At 45.0% G+C, this 15,416-nt stretch overlaps 1 protein-coding gene across 1 annotated transcript in view; it reads left to right on the forward strand.

The window, feature by feature from the left end:
• SLC9A9 (solute carrier family 9 member A9) overlaps positions 1 to 11,626 on the forward strand; it is a 625,461-nt gene extending 613,835 nt beyond the window's left edge. Inside the window, exons 15-16 of the mRNA XM_062213558.1 lie at positions 9,493 to 9,598; positions 11,159 to 11,626. Coding sequence (XP_062069542.1) covers positions 9,493 to 9,598; positions 11,159 to 11,386 — 334 coding nt within the window. The 3' untranslated portion in view covers positions 11,387 to 11,626. The remainder of the gene's footprint in view (positions 1 to 9,492; positions 9,599 to 11,158) is intronic.
• The last annotated feature ends 3,790 nt before the right edge of the window (positions 11,627 to 15,416 follow it).

The raw sequence follows: 15,416 nt of genomic DNA on the forward strand, positions 1-15,416 counted from the left end.
TCTACAGAAGTGTTTTCTCTCACAACCAATGTTATATTCCATGTCACCCAGATGGAGTTCATCTGTATCTGGTAAGCAGCAAAGATCCCTAGAAATCCATTGACCCCATCGTGTGTACAGGGAAATGTCTTAGAGACACAAGAGTAGGAGGAGAAGTAAGAGTAGTAAAAGGTATATTATTATTGTTAGTGCTATTGTTATTGCACCCTACAGCTCACAGATGCAACACCTCCAAAGCCAGATTCCTCAAAAGACCAGATACCACTGTGCACTGTATCATCAGTTGTTAAAATGCAGATTACTGGGTCCCTCCCAAGGGGGGTCAAGTTCAGGAGCCCAGCAAGGACAATGGGAGATTCAGGTGCAGGTGGTAAAATGACCACACTTGGAGAAAGCCTGGGTTTAGCCTTTCTTCTCCATTGAGCTCCAAGGACATGATGCAGATGAACTCTTATGTTTCCTCCAGCCTTGTGACCCCAGTATGTTCCCTTGATTATCTCAGGTCCATTTGCCCTACTTACACTGGGTGCTTTGGTGCCCCCGCACTGGTCTTTAACTGTTCCAACACACTCTGCACCCCTTTCTCTGTCCCTGGATTATCTGTCTGGATCTGAGGAGCCAAATAGGGTTATCTGAACATTTGATAGGTAGATCCTATAGATATCACTGCTAAAACGACCTCCCAATACAAATGGGATAGTAGGCATGCCACTTTATCCGTCTATACTCTTAATATTTAATCAGTTCTGCCCAGTTTCCTAACTCAGGCCCCAGAGTTTCAGGGCATCTGGAAACTCTGACCTGTCTGTGAAGTTGTATGCAAATGATGAAATATACAGGCAGTGTTTCAGAGATACAAGTCATAGCCAGGGGAGGTTAGGAACCATAGCCCTAGGCATCATCTGACTCACTGCTCTTGTATAGGAAGTTCATTTCCATAACTCCAAGCCACATGGTTTGAATCAGAGACAGTTCCCCGTCCACTTCTGCAGATCATAGAGGACAATGTAAAAATCACCCTGGAGCATGCTCATATTCTTCAATCATGTGCGTCACGTAACCACCGAGGACAGATCACATGCGTGCAGTTCCTGCGGGGGCTCTGGGAAGAGAGCAGCGGTGTCAATAGCACAGTCTTTCCGTCTCTCCAAATCCCTGCACAAAAACAGGCAATCTGATAACAAATCTAAAATATCCTGGACACATTTACAACGAAACTAAGGGCAAGTTTTCTCACAAACCCCAAACTACAAGCTGGTGAAGAAAAAACCACCAGTAGCACAAGGTCAGTGCAGGAGACACATCTGTTGAGTGGGCAGAGCAGAACCCCTAAGTAGCCGGTGGGATAAAGTATAGCTGGGATTCATTTGAGATATGCCCTAAAACTGGAGCTTCAGCAGGGAGGAGAGGCCATTGTCTTCTCTAACAGGAGAAAACAAGTGGTCCCAGTATTGAAGACTGGTGGGGCTAGAGCAGTCCAGACCCCTGAGAGCTGTCAAAATGGATCCACCAGGACAAGAGGAACTTTCTAGAGCGCAGTCGAAACTAACAGGATAGAGACAATAGTGAGCAAAGACGGGCACAGAACAGCTGCGGAGCAAAGACAAAAGCTCAGAACATAAGCCACTCTGCTTAATACTGTATTAAAATCACAGAAGTGGGATGCCAAAGATAGAAAAGGTTTCTTGCACCCGCCTCGTTCTGTAAGCTCAGGAATACTGATTCCACATAAAAAATGAGCAACAGGAAAAAATGGAAGTCAAATCTCATACAAACTTATTGAAGGAAAAATAAAGTATAAGGAGCAGAACAACTTCTCTATAGACAATGAAACCATACCAGAAAGCCACACCCACAGAAAGATCATAACTGTAACAGACAAAATTAAAGAAGTCAAAAGCATGAAGAAAATGATGCAAGACATGAAACAGCAACAATTCTCAGAAAAACTCGAACTCTGGAAAATACTTTAAAACAAATTTTAAAAATCATATCATAAGTCAAAATCAAGTTAAAAGGAACACAAAAATAAATAAACACAATGGATAACATATTAAGAGAAATAGTGGATGAAAAGGAAGAGAAAAAAACTTTAATCAAAAATAAATTATGGGGGCCAGCACCGCAGCTCACTAGGCTAATCCTCCGCCTATGGCGCCGGCACACCAGGTTCTAGTCCTGGTCGGGGCACTGGGTTCTGTCCCGGTTGCCCCTCTTCCAGGCCAGCTCTCTGCTGTGGCCCGAGAGTGCAGTGGAGGATGGCCCAAGTGCTTGGGCCCTGAACCTGCATGGGAGACCAGGAGAAGCACCTGGCTCCTGGCTTCGGATCAGCGCGGTGCGCCGGCCGCAGCTGCCATTGGAGGGTGAACCAACGGTAAAGGAAGACCTTTCTCTCTCTCTCTCTCACTGTCCACTCTGCCTGTCATAAATAAATAAATAACGGGGCCTGGCACCATGACATAGAAGATTAAGCCGCCGTCTGCACTGCCGCCATCCCATATGGACACCCGTTCAAGTCCCGGCTGCTCCACTTCCTATCTAGCTCCCTGCTATTGCACCTGAGAAAACAGCAGAAGACGGACCAAGTACTTGGGCCCCTGCACCCACATGGGAAACCCAGAAGAAGCTCCTGGCTCCTCGCTTTGGCCTGTCCCAGCCCGGGGCCGTTGCAGCCATTTTTGGGAGTGAACCAGTGAATGGAAGACACCCCCTCCTCCGTATCTCTGCCTTTCAAATGAATAAATAAATCTTTTTTCTTAATGATGAAAAAGATAAAAAGAATTCAAGAGAAAGAAAGTGACAAATATTGAAAACGGGCAAAGAAGACTGAACATTCAGAAATCCCTGAATATGAAAAGCAAAGCAAGGAAACAAAAAATACGGATTCAAAAGAACTCCCCTGAAATGACGACGCATTTGGAGCTACACATCCAAAGAACACATTTGTGACTGTCAACCTAGAACAATCAACCTCAGATAAGCTTTACTAAAACTAATAAACCTAAAGAAAAAGACTTTTAGACTTCTAGAAAAAAATGTGATTTATAAGGAAAAATTTTATTTTCATTAAATTTTTCAGGAGCAACTTCTTACGTCAAGAGAAACATAGTAATATATTTAAGATACTCAAAGAATAAGCCAGTGCTCTTATTTCCAGTGACACTGACTTTGAAAAACAAGGGGCACAGATTGTTATCAATCAGTAAGAAGGTGAAGAATGTGGTTTCCATGAGGTCTTCCTGCCGAATCTTTTGAAGAGCAAAGTTCAGATGATCAAATGTTGAGATACACATGGACATAGGCCTGATGGTGAGCATGAAATACAGTAACCGGCAGAACTAGACAAAGGAGGAAGGAGCTCACTGGGGAGAGAAGATGCCTATAGATTAAAGGATAGAGTGCATTTTCAATGCCAAAGCCAAACTGTCCTCTGTAGGAATGCACATTTGAGTGCGAAAACTGTAGGGGTCAGGTGTTGTGACACAGCAGGTTAAGCTCCCTTCAGAACACCACATCTCATATCGGAGTGCTAGTTCACGTCCCAGCTACTGAGCTTCTAATCCAGCTTCCTGCTAATGCCTATTGGGAGACAAAAGATGATGGCCCAAGTACTTGGGCCCCTGCCACCAAGGTGGGAGACCTGGATTGAGTCCCAGGTTCCTGGCTTTGGCCTGACCCAACTCTGGCTGTTGCAGGCATATGGGGATTGATCCATTTCTCTCTCTCTCTCTCTTTCTCTCTCTCTCTCTCTCTCTCTCTCTCATTTATTTATTTGAAAAAGGCACAGCGGGGGTGGGAGGGGGAGAGAAAGTCTTCCATCCACTGGTTCATTCTCCAGATAGCCGCAGTGACCAGGGCCAGGCCAGGCTGGAGCCCAGAGCCAGGAGTCAGGAGCTTCATCTGGGTCTCCCGCATGAGTGGTAAGAGCCCAAGTACTCGGACCATCTTCAACTGCTTTTTCCAGGCCATTGGCGAAGCTATATCAAACATAGAGGAGCCAGTACTCAAACGGGCACCCATATGGAATGCCAGCATCATGGGGGCAGCTTTACTTGCTGTACCATGAAAGTCCTGAAATCTGAGTTTTTAATAGGCTTTTTTTAAGAGGCAGAGAGACAGAGATTTCCCATTAGCTGGCTCACTCCCCAAATACCCTCCCTGGCCAGGACTGTGCTGGGTTGAAGCCATAAGCCAGGAATACAATTCTAGTCTCTCACATGGGGCGCAGGAATGCAACCACTCATGTAATTACCAGTGCCCTCTAGGGCGTGCATTAGAAGGCATCTGGAGTGAAGAACCTGAGCTGGGAATTGAACCCAGGCACTCAGAGGTGGAACACAGGCTAAACACCCACTCCTGAAATTTAGAAGATATCCTAGATGATCTTTCTCATGAGGCAAGTTTAGAGAAAGCCAAGATAGAACATAGCTCCACACGGCTCTCAAACCCAAAGCTTTTCAAGAGGGCCAGCGAGACAGAAATCAGTCTGCTTGGGCTGCCACAACCAAATGCCATTGACTGGGTGGCTTAAAGAGCACATTTGTTTTCTGAGAGTTCGGGAAGCTGGAAGTCAGAATAGAGTAGTAGCATGGTCAGAGCTGGGTGAGGGCTCTCATCCTGTTTTGCCCATGGCCACCTTCTTGCAGATCCTCACATGCCCCCTTCCTTGTGTGTGTGTGTATGGTGGGAGGGGGAAGTAGAGAGAAGAGGGTAAGAGAGAGAAAAGGGACGAAGAGCAAGTTCTCCAGTCTCTTCTTTTAAAGACGGTAACCCGCCCTGATGGTCTCATGTAACCCTGATTACCAGCTAAAGATCCCAGCTATCATCACACAGGGTGGGGGTCAGGGAACAGATGGATGGGGGGTGCAAACATTTAGTCTACACGGGGGCACTGAGGCTTGGTTTCCTAAAGGGGCATGTGTTCACTTGTGCAGCTGGATCTTTGCTTAGGGGTTTTGCTTCTCAGCAACCTATGCAAACTGCGCCATGTGAAGCGTTAAGTGTGAATAAGCTGTGCACCATTGGCTTTGGCGACTGACAATGAACAAAGCGTGATGATTCAAAATAATCAAAACAAAACCAGCAAACAAAAGGGAGAGGGAGAGAAAATGAGAGAAAAATCAATGCTACCAGGTATTTGGGATGTTAGTTCAGTTAAGCACTAAATTTAACTAAATTTAGTTCCGGATCTGCTGATAGCTCAGGCCAAAGGAGAAAATGCCTTTGTGAATTCTTTCCTCTTTCACCCATATTAAATTCCAGGTAGAGTTCTAGCTTTTCCTTGTATCACTCAAGCCAAACTGCTATTCCCAAACTTATGCCCTTTAAAGATGAGAAAAGTCATTGAGTTTTTTTTTTTCTCCCCAGAGCTTAACATTTCATTGTGATACTTTTCTAGCTTATTGTAGAAGCAAAACTAACCATTCCAAAAATACCCAAAGGGGAATCTCCCTCACCAAATGTACACTAGAACCTGATGAGAAAAATAACACATTTTGCAAAATGTGTAGTTGGTTTTTTTTTAGATAGATAGATAGATAGATAAAAAGAGCTTCTTTCACTGTATAGTAATTCAGGTAACCCTGGAGATCCAAGCACTCCACAGACATGGCAGGAGGAAGAACTCAGAAAATCACTGATTCCCTGATTCCAATCAGATACCCAGTTGGGTTCATCTCTCTATAACAACGATAACAACAAAGACAGCTTGAGAGTGGAGGAATCCCTCCTCTCAGGCTCACCCCTGCCATAAACTAATCAACTGAGCGCTTCACTTACCCTCTCTGAGCCTGTTGTCTTCATTAATTCAACAACTACTTTTTGAGCATCTAAAATGTACTAAGCACTGCGTCCAGGTGAAGGGGCCAGCCCTGCCTTCCTGAAGACCACAGTCTGGAGGCAAGGGAACTTTCCATTCCATGACGTATTTGTTATTTCTTTGTGCAGGTGTCATGCCTCTGTTCCTCATTAGTTTGGCACATAAAACAAAACACATGAGTGTACAAAAGAACGAATGAGTGAGTGAAACAGGAAGGCTATTTCAATCACTTTATCTCATGCCATTACCACTCTTCTTGTGGTCCTCTTTGTCAAATAACTCAAGCCCAGGTGGTCCACCTTCAGCATGACCTTTCTTTCCGCTAGCCCTCAGGAAAACCTTAGTCATCAGCCACTAACCTTCTCCCTTCATTCTTTTCTAGCACAGTTACTTAGAATCTACTGCCATTCCTCATACCACCCCTGAATATTTTCCTATACCATAAATTCCACAAACATCCATTAAGCTAACAAAACGTACTGCAAAAATGGATAAATGGGATGAAAAAATAAGTTTCTTTGGGTACAAAAGAAAAACCAGAAGCAATGTTGATGAGGGGTCTTCAAAAAGGCCATGGAAATGTATATTATGAAAAATATATGTGCGTATCTCAAAATTGGTTTGCATCATGAAAATAAGCATCTCTTAACTTCAGTTTTTGAACAGATTCTTTGAAGTATCCTTTTATGCAGTAAGCCCTGGGGAGACCGAGGTGTTGGAGAATGTACTGTGTTCTACGTCCCCTGTGGCTGTGGACAGAAGCTCTTTGCAGGTCCCATTCATGGCCACAAAGGGTGTGCTTCATTCTTTGACTCACAGCTATTGAGATACCAGAGCACCCCAAATGCCATCGTGTACTTCCTAGAAGAGCCTTACATTGACAAATGCTACCTGCCACCCATGCTAGCCCCTTATACAATGATTTTCAACCAAAACAGCTACGTTTGCTGTACAAGAAAGTTAGGAGTAGGCTTTGTGGTACAGTGGGTTAAGCTGCCACATAGAACGCCCACATCTCACATTGAAGTGAGGTTTGAGTCTTCCAATCCAGCTTCCAGCTAATGCATCCTGGGAGCAGCGGATGATGGCCCAAGTACTTGGGTCCCTGATACCCATGTGGTTGACATGCATGGAGCTCCTTGCTCCTGGCTTTGAACTGGCCCAGCACAGCCACTGAAGCCATTTGGAGCATGAATTAGTAGATGGAAGATTCTCTCTCCCTCTCTCTCTCTCTTCTCTCATCGTTACCCTGCCTTTCAAGTTAAGTAATTAGTTAATTAAAGAAATAGGTATAACATAAACCAAATTTTACTGAAAGAAAAAGAAATAGGTGGGGGGAAAAAAGAAGCTTAAATTGTCTATCCACTTAATAGTCCATGAATCCCTACACCAACTGCCTGCAGTGTCAAACTCTTATCTCTACCCTTAGTATCATTTTCCCACCACTATTTGAACCATGGTTGAGATACAGGTTTCTCCAGAAAGCATTGCTCAGAAAATAAACTTTAAAAATAAGCAGTACATGAATAGTATCACAGCTGAAAACCACTCGTACACATGTCATCTCAGTTACTATTCATATCGGAGCTTGAGACTCAGAGGGGTACCTGACCAGACCATGGCTCGTGTACTCACTGAGCTACCGTCAGGCAGAGCTGGCATTTATGTCCCAGCTCTTCTGAGCCAAAACCCCAGAGCCAGTCTAGAGGAGGTCCCAGCTGGTCCAGGCCTCATACTCACAAAAAGCTACACATTGAGACTTTATCTGTTACCTCCAATAGCATTAGCTACAGATGTAAAGAGGCACCTCCTGAGAATTAAACAAAGACAACATTCATTATGCAATGCTAAATGTGTGTTGTTTGTGTCACATTATCTGGGCATTTTGACACTCTTATTTTTCAGTGTCTTGAGAATCTCAGTGGAAATTGCCCAGGCTCCTCTCAAACTCTCAGAGCCTCGTCAAATCTCTTCATTTTCCCCGGTGACATCTCTAACAATGTTGCTTACTTGCTGTCACTTTCCCATCTGCAAATAAAACTGATGGGATTTTTCTTGTTTTACAGTCCAGTTGTATGTCTATCTCACCCACTTCACCTCACTCACTGTTCACTGGCCCAGGTGTGACATAAATCTTAGCGAGATCACATGTCCTCGTGCGCCCCAGCCCGAGAGCACCTGCCTGCAGCTCGCCTGCCCGTACTCGCCAGCACGGATGAGGTCTGAACACGCTGCTCCCTACAGAACCCAGCTGGTCGCAACGCATGACTCTACCCTGATAAATGAGCTTCTTCTACCGGCGCTGATGGTGGATTCAAAATAGCAAAGGGAGCCTTTGGATTATTTAAAATCATAATATCTCCAGGCCTCAGTTCCTTCATCCATAAAATGAAGAAAGCAACACCCTAATGAAAATTAATGGAAGATCATCAAGGGCTTCTCACAGCAAATGCAGGCTCTGAACTTTTCATTTCCCTGCTCCTTAATTGGGCACAACGTCTGCCCATCTGAAAGAAGAGGCAGATTTTTCAGAGCCTCTTATGCCTGTTGTAGTCACTCGCCTCACATCAGAACGAGGCCATCTTCATGGGCATCCCCTACTTTGCTCCAGCTGTGCTGCCACATGACCGGTAGCCAGGGGCACCCAGATTCCTGCCCCGCCCCAAGCACCCTCCGCCCTCTGTGCCCATAGGTGTTGTCCAGCTCCTGTAGAGCCATCTCCAGGCCCAGCCCCTGCCCTGGGCACCGGCAGGGCGGGGTGGGGTGTGAGTGCAGATCTTCACAAGCCAACCAATGTTAACCGCTTCCCATTTTTTCCCTTTCCCTATTTATTGTAGCTTTTTAGAAAGTTGATGAGGTGAAATATTCTCCAGCAGAGGAAATAATATAAAGCTTAAAAGTCATTGCTGATGGAATGGTGAAATAATGCCACTACTTTTCTTTGAGCGAAATAATAATAATAATAAGGCAACCTGAGGTGGCATCTGGGGATTCCATTATTGATAGGTTGGAGGGAAACATAATGGCTTTAGATGAACAGGTTTTCCTTTTAACTTGTTAGAGCACTTTGGGATAAAGAGATGAAAAAGACAGGTGCTATACAATAGAGCAAACCTGGCACCAGCTTATTTACATAATTTTGTATAGAAATGCATTGATGTATGAAGTATAAAGTGGCTGTGTTGAATGGTGAAAATATTTTGGAAAACAATCTATTTTCACTACCTAGCTCTAAAATAACAGAACATTGTATGAAATACCTCTTGCTTCTTTGTGAAAATTTATTGGTGGCTTAAGCTCATGTGTATGTGCAGTTTTAAGAAAACATCATCTTTTATGCAATTGTTTTAGGTAATTCTTAAGAATGTGTCCTCTAAGTAAATGAGACATTGAGTGGAGGAGGGGATGGGAAGAAAAACATTTTTGTCTTTTTTATCCACCACGTGGTCTGCTCTTCATTTCTTCATGATTAAAGGCTATCAGGAGGGCTGGAGAGTGTGTGGAGCAAAGATTATAAACAGCAATTTTTGCAGGCCAAATTGCTTCCTAAATGAGGGAGTAGGAGATTGCAAGGGGAACATAGCTGTCTCTTTCGCAGCATGCAAAGGTTTGTGCTGTGTGAGAAACTCAATCCTAACTCCCTTTTGACAAGTGTTCCTTAACAGGCCTCCTAGATATCTGAAACCAATTTTAACCCACGCGGGCCCTCCGCTGACCACAACGCTACCTGAGTGGTGCGGCCCAATTTCCAGGCTGCTCACCAGTCCTCAGGCCTATGGGGTAAGTAAATATCTCAAGAGGCGCCCAAGATCCTCAGGGCTTACACCCCAGCTAGAGGAGGAAGTGTTCTTAAAATTCACTGTCCCAACCGGCGCCGTGGCTCACTTGGTTAACCCTCCGCCTCTGGCGCCAGCATCCCATATGGGCATCGGGTTCTAGTCCCAGCTGCCCCTCTTCCAGTCTGGCTTTCTGCTGTGGCCCAGGAGGGCAGTGGGTCTCCCCACATGGGAGACCAGGAGGAAGCGCCTGGCTCCTGGCTTCGGATCAGCACAGCACCGGCTGTGGCAGCCATTTAGGGGGTGAACCAATGGAAGGAAGACCTTTCTCTCTGTCTCTCTCTCTCACTGTCTAACTCTACCTGTCAAATAAATAAATTAAAAAAAAAATTCACTGCCCCAAGAAGCGTTGCTCTTCTCTTAGCCGTTGTTGCTGATGTTGGCTTCTTCTTGTTTTTAAAACGCAATTTTTATTGTTACCAATACTTTTAACCATAAAATAAGCTTAGAAGATGTAAAAAAAAAAAAGCCATGTGTCCTTACAAACTGCTGCGTGTTGAGGTTTTGACGATTAGGGCTGCACTTTGTAGCTCAAGGGAGTGGAATAAAAATTGCTGAGAAGCAATTAGAAGCGTTAGCAGTGAGTCGGCGTGTCAGGGGATTGGAGAAGAGCAGAGTCGCAGAGCTGGGAGCACCGGGAGAGCTCGTCCAGCTGGCCGCCCCTGGCACGCCCAGGGAAGACAGCGTCTCAGATGTACCCGGGCACAGCACCTGAAGTGAGTGCTCCCAATGTGGCCTCCGGGCCAGCAGCCGCAGCTTCACATGGGAACTTGTTAGATGTGCACACCTCAGACACCAGGCTGAGCTAGGGCTCAGTAGTCTGCCTTTTAACAAGCTCTCCACTTGATCTTGGTACAGGCCAAAGTTGGGAAGCTAGCCCTAAGGTCACCTTCCCAGGGCCCAGCTAGCAGTAATTGAATGTGGCCTTCCCAAGTGGAAGAGGAGTTGAGATCTTCATCCTTTCCCTCGAGGGAACCTCTGTAACAGGAGTGTTTCCAGTGGCCAGATCCAGGTAGTTTCTGGCGTTTTCCACCCTGATGACTTCTAACCCTTTCTAGCCTTGTGACTTTCATCCCAAGACACATGCTGCGAGGACATACTATTAAGGTAAAATAAAATAGAATTTTGTGATGTGGAGGATCAACATGAGAATCCTGCCCTACTCTGAGGTCACAGGATGAGGCTAACCCCAAACTCCTCTCAAGCCTAGTGGCACCAGTGGGGGAAGCACGTATCCATTGAATTTCCTTTGCACTCCCTCAACACAAGGAGCATGTGCTCCCTAAGGACTCCTATCATGGGCCCAGAGACTCCTGTGGCTGAGTATGGTGTCAGGTCTTCAAAGCTGACTCAGGCAAACGCTTTACCACACCCATGGCGGAAACCAGCCAAGGCAAGACGGGGTGGTTAAGGAACGGAAAGAAACATCCTCTTTTCATGCATTGTGAGACTGGTATTGTTTTTACCTTCAGCTTGAAGTGACCTCTCTCTCTTTCTAAACCAGGAACAACTGAAAGAGGATGACGTGGAATGCATTGTCAACCAGGATGAGCTCGCCATGAATTACCAGGAGCAAGGCTCCTCGCCATGCAGCCCCCCTGCCAGGCTGGGTCTGGACCAGAAAGCTTCACCCCAGACTCCAAGCAAGGAGAACATTTATGAGGGAGACCTTGGCCTAGGAAGCTATGAACTCAAGCTTGAACAGACTCTGGGTCAATCCCAGATGAATTAATTGGCATGGAGCGCGCAGATGTCATCACAAGCAATGCAAAGCCCACTGAGGAATGAAAGCCAAGCTGACAACACAGTGCAAGGGAGACGCTGAAAAATGTGTTAAGAACATCAATTGGAGAGACTTGAACCCTTGTCAAATGTATCCTCTCGTGTCTGTGGAAATGAGAATGTATTGTCATCCCTCTATAGTACGCAACTGAATTTAATTGTTTGACAGCAGCCATTTGTATTACTGTAATGGGTGGGATATGGGGTGGGGGAGGGGTCGGGCTGCAGTAAGGATGAACCACATGTGGTAGGCCACAGGGGCTTCTACCCTGTAGGCAGCTCACTTGGATTCAGGATTCTACTCCATTCATCAAGCAGAGTTCAAACATAAGAAGAGGTTCTAAGAGTAAAAATGTGGCTCCTCAGCTAAGGGAATGTCCAATTAGTTAGCAAGTGAGAAGTTTTATATTTCTGCGACTTGGCTCCCAATTGCTCGAAATGACCCCAGGGCTCCATGCAAAGCGGAGATCAGTGTTCCTCGCCTGAGCTGGGGAAGCTCCTGGTCTTGCTGGCCTCCTGTTCACACTGCTTTTTCCCTATGGCCAAACGGGTTGCTAACAGCCCAGTGTGCCTTGAGCTTCCTGCAGTGCCGCTGTCTGACCAGGGAAGGCCCCTTCCAGGGACAGCTGGTCTCTTTTCCCCAAACCATGTTGCACCGGAGGAATGGCCAACATGTCCTTGCTTGCATGTGAGTCACTTCTTAGCTGTGCAGGGTCCCCTGTGTACACTGGGTCATAGAATCCACACACATGTTGCTCCCCAGCAGGCAGGAGAATATTCCTGCATTCACAGTTGATCATGGCACCAGGGTAGACAAGCAGGGAAAAGAGCTGACAATGCATAGAGCCCAAGGAGGACCAGCATTAGGGGTTCTGGACTTCCCTTTACAAGGCGTGGCTCATGGCCCACATTCCAGGGACCAACACAATAGCTTCTAATTCAGCTGCATGACCTGTGCCTTTCAAGCCATAAAGATACCTCAAGTCTAGCTTCTTTTGAAATGCAGATATTAAAGTGAGACTCAACAATGCAGGTGCCCAGGCTGTCCTGAGCTTTCGAGGGAGGTGGGGACCAATGTCTTCCTCAGGCCAGGGCTTAATAGTAAATAACATATGCTTTGCTGATCACTTGTTAGGCCTTAAATATTAACCCTGGTGGTGTCAGGCACACTGCTATCTATGTCAGTTTTCTTGTTTTCCAAACAGTAGAATCTGGGGCACAAATTGTTTTATACCCAGGAAATATAACCTTGTCATTTCAGGTAAATATGGCAAGTGGTGAAGCATGAAGTTTTTCTAACTTGACTTAATCCTAATAAAATTTTATTATAAAGTATGGTTGCATTGGCAAATGCTTTATTTACGGGCATCTTCTCCGTTCAGGTTAATTGGAAATTCTAAGCACTTATATGTGAAGTTAATGTAAAGGAGATGCAAGTGTCCTGTGGCCTGGTAGCAGACACAGAGACTTGCATGACAAGCCTTTGAAGGAAACGAGTGGTGTTGGAGTGGAGAGGATCTTCCAGAGACAGGAATCCTGAGTCAAGCAGAGCGGCGCAGCCTCCTCCTTCCCCACTGGAGGAGACCGGAATTCGTGGAGAGCCACAAAAATAGAAGGAGGAGATAGTAGGGGGTAAAGGAAAGAACAGAAAAAAGTAAGGATTCCTCTTATGTCTGCCCCTGTCCTGTGAAAGGCAGAGATGAGAACTTCGTGTTTTCTTTGCCTTTGTGTAGAGAAAGACACCGAAGGGGAGATCCCCCTACCCCAGGAAAGGCAGACACTGGTGAGGGCACAAGTGAAGAGAAGGGAGAGAAATACTGCATACCGGATGGGTGTGGGATAAGGGGTAAGGGGTTAAGAGTCGAGAGCTAACCCCAGCACCAACCTGCTGAGGACAGAGCCCTCATCCTGTTCAGAAACAACATCTCTTTCCAGCTGAACATCGTGAATGGTTGCCAACAAGGAGAACTGGTTACTGCATAGTCAGGGCTGGGCCACATATCCAGGCTGATTCTAGGTAGGTCCGATAATCATGAGTCAGAAGAAATTCTGCCCACTCACCCCCTTCCCCACCCCACAGGCAATCTTCAAGACCGTACTCCAGTCTGGGATGTATTAGCAGCCTTTTCCCTTATAGTCAGTCCAAGACCCGAGCAGAGGCTAGTGTCCCAGTCAGTAGCTCATACAATCAAATTCTCTTTATGCCCCTGTTGTGAGGGATAATAATTTATGATCTTAAGAAATGCTCTGTGCTTTGATTAGCAGCATCAGGACTGTGAAACTCAAACTATTATTTACTGCCAGTTTCAAATGAATAATACAAGCAAAGGAGCTTCATTCAAACTACTAACACTTCCACCCGTGATTAGAGCTTTAAACAGGACTCTAATTAATTAACTGACAGGTCTCCCTTGAACCTCTTATCATTTGTACATCACAGAGACATTCACAAGTACATGTGCACACATGCAGACTGACACACACACACACACACAGAGTTCCACTCACTATTGAGGACCCTGGTAGATTCATTTGTGATATCCCCCCCCCCCCCGGTACTTGAACTTGTCCAAGCTACTCTGAAGCCTAGTGACAAGTGACATCAGTGTCTTCATTTGTGAAGTCTCCAGAATTTCCTAGAGGGCACTTTAACCTAATAAATCAAAATTGAAAAATATAAGGGCTCTTTAAACCCCCAGCTTAACGTGCAGAACTTTTATTCTAGATACGTGAGAAATCATACATCTGAACAGTATTTATTGAAACAACTCAACTGGCATGCTGATTAAATAAATGACAGCACAGCCATCTTTCTAGAGTCTCATATGTACTGATTTGGGAGGGAGCTTCAAAAAGTTTGTGGAAAAGTCTATTGAGAAAGCACCTACAAGGATTTCAATGTTTTTCCACCAAAATAATCATCGTTTAATTCCATTTTTCCACAAACTTTTTGAAGTACCCTCAGATCGTTAAATAAAAACAGCAAGATGCAGGACAGAAAAGAGGACGTGCAACCATCCTGGCAGACTAAAGAAGACTCTGGAAGTAGGGTTGCTCCTAAGAACCCGGGAGAGGCTTACCTTTCCACATTGTTCTTTTGAGTGTTGTACACTACATAGGTATTATTCAATCAAAGTCAAAGAAAATAATAAGAGTCCTAGGAAATAGCTCATACCAAGTACTAAGACACAATAGGAGATGAAGTTTCAAAATGGAGAAGCTGTTATTTTTCACCATAATCTTTTTTTGCATAAGGCAATGTACACGATGGTATTCATTGTAACACTACTTATCGCTAAATAGTGCAGGGGGAGAAGAAAACACTCAGCAATAGAGATGTCAACTAAAAGGCAGCACACCTGCTAGGCAATGCTCTGCAGCTGTACCTTGGATAGATATGGGTCTAAATGTGTGCAGTCACATAGAACTATTTCCAAGATAGATCATTAGTGAAAAGTTATTGTGGAATGATAGCTGACTGGTGGTCAAAGGAATGGTAGGATTAGGAGCACTGATTGAGAGGGTGTTTTTATTTGTTTATCTGTATTTTTTTATTTTTACACATATCCTATATTCATGTATTTTCTGTATATTAAAATAAATGTAAAGGTATGAAATATGAAAGTGGGTAAAGTAATAAAGCTATCATTATCAGATCCTAAGGTAAGGAGGAGCCCTAACGGTCATAGTCTGTATCAGGTTGGCTTTTAGATGAGGAGGGATAAGGCAGATCAAGAAAAACTTCAAAGAAGAAGTGACATTTGAGTGAAGTCTTGAAAGATGGGAGGGCTTCACCAAAGTGAGGTTCGATCAATAGTATGTGGTAAAGGCCTTCCCATGAAAGGGGACGGAGGGATCTGAAGGAGCCTAGCATGTAAGGGGAATGTGGTTATTCTACATGGCTACTGTACAGGTTGTTTTGGGGTTTGAAGCTAGGACATAGGAGAATAGAGGACATGCTGAAACTGTAGATCAAATTA

The sequence above is a fragment of the Lepus europaeus genome, chromosome 2, assembly GCF_033115175.1.
Source record: "Lepus europaeus isolate LE1 chromosome 2, mLepTim1.pri, whole genome shotgun sequence".
NCBI classification, from domain to species: Eukaryota; Metazoa; Chordata; class Mammalia; order Lagomorpha; family Leporidae; genus Lepus; species Lepus europaeus.